Consider the following 3636-nt stretch of genomic DNA (forward strand, 5'->3'; position numbering starts at 1 on the left):
ATAGATGGCCAAGGTCCCATCCAGGTAGCCAACAGCTGCCAGAGGCATCCTGGCAGAAGAGAGCATCATGAAGGCTCATGGGGGGACCTGCACTTGGCGCCCTCTGTCCTCCCTGGTCCCCAGCCCCCTCCCCCAAGCCCCCTGCTCATGTGTCCAGGCTGAGGCCGCGCTCACACTCACACACTGCAGAAGCCCAAGGACTCCACGGAGTTGGACTCACTCTCCTCCCCTTCTCCCAGGCTCGGCTGGGAGGCCACAGTCTCGGGTCTGAAAACGCCCACCACCTATGAGCCAGAGGAGAGGATCAGAAGAGGGCCTGGAAACATGATTCTCCAGTAAGAGAAGAAAGGCACTGGGGCAAGGAGGCTGACTGAAGAAAAAGAAGAAACGGAGATGCGGAAAGCAGAGGGCCCCACAGCCAGACTTCCAGGTCCCACTCACCTTGCCGGTGGTGGCACTGACCAGCTTGGCCTGGCAGTCCACAGAGCCAGTGAGGATCAGGCTGCCATCCTGGTTGGTGGCGACACAGGTCAGAGGGCCCTGGTGACCCTCGGTCCCTAGGATGAAGCAGGGAGGAAGTCAGGCTTCATCCTGACCCAGGTCTCAGCCCTTTCCCCACAAAAGCCTAGGTTAACACCTTCGCCGCCTCCAATACCTTTTAGTACGTGGATAGAGTTTCCCTGCTTCAGGTCCCAAATCCTGATGGTGCCATCTTCATAGCCAACTACAGCTCGCTTCCCTGAAGGATCAGAGATGCAGGTGAAGAGACGACAACCAGCACAGACACACCAGCACATCAGGCAAGAGAAGAGAGAGGCAGGCAAGGAAGCGAGGGAACAGACAGTGCCCCAGGGAAGACCCAGTTCCAGGTGAGAAAGGGGAAGCTGTTTGCTCTGGTCCTGGGAGGTCACTGCTCTCAACAGCAGACCTCGGAGTTTGCTGACCATGGCCCAGGAGGGTGCCAGGCATGTGTGGAACCCAGACCCCACCTGTCTACACTCAGGAATGCCGCTCTCACCATCAGGGAGGACTCGGCCACAGGTGGCCGGGCAGTTGGGGCCCTGGAAGGTCTTGCAGTCACCAGTCGGAACCTTCCACATCCAGGTGTTGCCATCAGCCGTGCCCGCCAGGAGGACAGGTGCCCGAGGGTGCCACTCCATCCACTGGGCAGGGACAAAGGCTCAACAAGGGTTCCCCTCAGCCCATCTCACCTAGGAGTCTGCCCCCAGAACCCCACCAAGCTCTCCCTGCTTCCGAGTCAGTGGGGACATCCCAGGGGACAGGCCCAGACACTCCTGCTGTCCCCTGGGAGAGCACTGGCTCAGAGCTGGCTTGATCCGTTCAAGGTGGTATGGGCCCCCGAGTTCTCCCCACTCCACCCGGCCCTCAGAGTTGAATCCCACTGTGACAATCTCACCTCTAGATCTCCTGCTTCAAAAGACCAGACCTCCTCCTTTGTGTCCACCTGCCACACTTTTAAAAGACCACTCATGTCTCCTGTGGCCACTAGGGTAGAGTCATGGCTGAAACCAGCACAAGTCACAGAGTCTTTATGGCCTGCAGAGAGTGGGCAGAAAGAGAAGAGAATGTCAGGGAACCTGGTGCTGGGGATACAGGACCCAGGTATCCGGCCCCCAGAAAGTACCAGCTGGGAAAAAAAGGATGAGTCCCCACAAAACAGGCAACCAAACTCAGAGCTGCTGCAGAAGCCCACTGCAGCAACCCCCAGCTCTCCCCAGGCAAAACACTACTGGGCCCCCACTTGACCATGTGTAGCCCAGACCTATGTCTTTCCCATTCTGTCCGCACCTCTGCCTGAAATATCCACAGCCTCCTTCCCACCCCCATTCTCCGCCACTAGTGTCGCCTCCTCCAGGTCTTTCCCTGACTCCCTCGGCCAGTCAGTGTCTCCCTCCCCCACACCCACAAAAGACTAGGATATTCTTTGGGGCTCTTGGGCCAAGCATAGAGCTGGCAAAACAGGGGTCAATAAATGGCTGCTGGATGCATAACCACTGCAGGCCAGCCCCCTAAGACCTCCAAAGAGGCAGGACTTCACCGAGCTCCCTCACCTGCACACTCAAAGAGCAGTTCCCCATCGCTGAGCCTCCACACAAAGGCTTTGTCGTCTTCACCTCCTGTCACTGCCAAGGTATTGGTCTTGGGGTCCAGGCTCACACAGAACACTGATGCTGTCCCAAGAGATATTCCAAGAGTAAGGAATTGGGGATCCCACCTAGAGTCCTGTCCTTCAGGACCTTTGGGGAGCCCACCCCCCTTCCACCTAAAGCAACATGTCTTTCTTCCTGGAAAAGAAGGGTGCATTCAAGCTCTTCTAAGTTTCAAGCATTCGGTTGTTGGAGAAGTCCCTCCCCAGGACACATCGCTCTCCTGTACTCTTTCTTCCATTCACCCCACATTTCTGTGGTGGACAAGAGGGAACGAGTGTAGGGCTTACAGTTCTCAGAGTGGGATGCCACCAGGTTGGGGGCTGAGTGAGGAAAGCTTGCGTTACTGGTTCCTTATCAAGAGTTAATATTTAAGAGGATTATCCAAAAGATGATCTAAAAGGTACTATTACCCCTAATTCAGAGTAAAGGAACTTTTATCAATGACAACTTTTTAAAAGGAAACTAAAGCCCAGAGACGTCAATAAAGATCATAAACAACCAAGTAGCAGAGACAGGATTTGAATCCAAGTGTGTCTCAACTGACTCCAGGAGCCAACAGCTCCTCCATCACAAAGGCAACATTTTCCCACCACTACATGGCGGATGATGTGCAAATGTCCACCTGGACTGAACTTAGGACAGCTCTCCCCAGGGACCTACCAGAATGCAATGCAAAAGTGACCTCGCTGTCGTCGGGGCCCTCCATGCTGCCGACCACCCCTTCCTGGGGTTCCAGGACCCAGCCCTCCTCGTTGCCCTCTTCTTCTTCCTCTTCCTCGAAGTCCACATCTTCCATCTCCTGGACCAGATCGTCTGCTTTGGGGAGAGGGTTAACAGACGGTGTGCGGCAGGCGGGAAGAGGGATGGCAAGTGTGGGGAGGCCCGAGGCTGGGGTGGTCATGTGGCGAGAGGGCAAGGTGAGGTCAGACAGGAGGGGTGAAGCGGGGGGTGAGAGGCGGCAGGGAGGAGGGGGCGTGCAGAACGGAGGACCGGAGAGCTCTGAGGACCTGGGGTTGGCCAGAGACCATGTGGGAAGGGAGGGCCGAGGGAATGATGGGAAGGGGGTGTGTGAGGGGAAGGGCCAGGGGAGGCGTCAGGGGAACCCCCACCCCGGGCCAGGCCTGAAAACTAAGTGTGGGGTTGGGGGAGAGGGGAAGGGCGAAGGAGGTAGGTAGGAATGACAGGGGAGGTGGGGGGGGTGGGGTGGGGTAGGGAGCAGAGGGGGGAAAACCCGGGGTCAAAGGCCAGGGGTAAGAGCCTCTTGTCCCACGGCCTGAGGATCCGCAGCTCTTACCCGGGTCCGGCGGACCAGGATCCAGTTCTACCACCTCGATAATCTCTTCATCACCATGGAAGCTTAGAGTCTCCAACGGGGGGGTGTCAGCAGCGGCCCCGCTCTCCGATTCGGACTCCATGCGGCGCAAGCGGCGGACCCAATTCTCCGGGCTCCAACGCCTCACAGAGA

The 3636-nt window shown here is 57.3% G+C and overlaps 1 protein-coding gene across 1 annotated transcript in view; it reads right to left on the minus strand.

Moving 5' to 3' along the window:
• The window catches only part of AAMP (angio-associated, migratory cell protein), a 4723-nt gene extending 1094 nt beyond the window's left edge, over positions 1 to 3629 (minus strand). Inside the window, exons 1-9 of the mRNA XM_010861288.1 lie at positions 3466 to 3629; positions 2832 to 2984; positions 2073 to 2192; positions 1418 to 1557; positions 1019 to 1163; positions 656 to 739; positions 442 to 557; positions 181 to 284; positions 1 to 49 (exon numbers count right to left, since the gene is read on the minus strand). Coding sequence (XP_010859590.1) covers positions 1 to 49; positions 181 to 284; positions 442 to 557; positions 656 to 739; positions 1019 to 1163; positions 1418 to 1557; positions 2073 to 2192; positions 2832 to 2984; positions 3466 to 3586 — 1032 coding nt within the window. The 5' untranslated portion in view covers positions 3587 to 3629. The remainder of the gene's footprint in view (positions 50 to 180; positions 285 to 441; positions 558 to 655; positions 740 to 1018; positions 1164 to 1417; positions 1558 to 2072; positions 2193 to 2831; positions 2985 to 3465) is intronic.
• Positions 3630 to 3636: the final 7 nt, after the last annotated feature.

This window comes from Bison bison, unplaced genomic scaffold (assembly GCF_000754665.1).
Source record: "Bison bison bison isolate TAMUID 2011002044 unplaced genomic scaffold, Bison_UMD1.0 scf7180017864471, whole genome shotgun sequence".
NCBI classification, from domain to species: Eukaryota; Metazoa; Chordata; class Mammalia; order Artiodactyla; family Bovidae; genus Bison; species Bison bison.